At 59.3% G+C, this 968-nt stretch overlaps 1 protein-coding gene across 1 annotated transcript; it reads right to left on the reverse strand.

The window, feature by feature from the left end:
- On the reverse strand, positions 1-909 carry SPRG_18006 (hypothetical protein; the record flags this gene model as incomplete). Its single annotated transcript, XM_012357431.1, has 1 exon — positions 1-909. The coding sequence occupies exon 1, from the start codon at positions 820-822 to the stop codon at positions 1-3; it is 822 nt and encodes a 273-aa protein (XP_012212821.1). The 5' UTR covers positions 823-909.
- Positions 910-968: the final 59 nt, after the last annotated feature.

Below are 968 nucleotides of genomic sequence, written 5' to 3' on the forward strand. Positions count from 1 at the left end.
TTACAACGCGCACTCGAACCACTTTTGCGGCTTGCGGTCTGCGCCCCACCACCCATCGCCATTGCGAAACGAGTTGTCGAAATGATTGACGCTCGCGAGGTAGTTGCCACCGTCAGCGTAGTTGGTCGAGAACGAGCTGGCTTCGAAACCGACACGACAGCTCTCAAACGCCACCACACCGTCGTTCATGTCGCCGTGCTTTGTCAGCGTACTCACAAGATCCATGACCGGACCAAAGATCGTTGTGAGGCCAAATGAGTCGCTGCCACACATGAGCACCGACGCGTACTGCTTGCGGACAGCCTGTGCCGCGAGAAACTTGGCTTGGATCGCCGTCGACACGGTCTTCTCGTGCTTGAGCTTGAGGAAGGCGTCCGTGATCGGGCAGAGTGTCGCGATCTCCAAGAGACCCTGGAGCGGGAGGTTCCAACCACCTTGTTGACACTTTTGTTCGAGCAGGTTGCCCGACAAGCTGCCTTGCATCGGACCCGCGATCGACACCCACGTAACCTTGTTGGAGAGGTTGCACTTGCCCTTGGCGACGGCGCTGCCGGTGATAAGGTTAGCCATCGAATGCGTCACGAGGATGAGGTCTTCAATGGTTTTGGTTGTCGACTTGCTCACACTGAGCGCGGCATCGCAGAATTCGTTCTGGATGTCGTCGTTGTCCCAGCCGCGCGTCCACGTCTGCAGATGCACAAATTTGGTCGACGAACAGCACGGCGCATGGTCTTGGATAGACCCCCAGTAGAAAGCCCACGAGTTGGTCATTGGGCGAACGAACGGGTTGCCAACGCCATGGACAAACAGGCACGGCTTCATCTTCTCGAGCGAGCACCCGCACGACGACGACCCGAGACCGAGCACCCGCGGCACACCCGTCGCCGCCTTCCAGATCGACGTCGACGTCTGCAACAACGTCTGACCCGACGCCGCGGCCACCGACGGCACCAGCACCGGACAGTCCA

This window comes from Saprolegnia parasitica (assembly GCF_000151545.1).
Source record: "Saprolegnia parasitica CBS 223.65 unplaced genomic scaffold supercont2.914, whole genome shotgun sequence".
In the NCBI taxonomy this organism is placed as follows: Eukaryota; Oomycota; class Saprolegniomycetes; order Saprolegniales; family Saprolegniaceae; genus Saprolegnia; species Saprolegnia parasitica.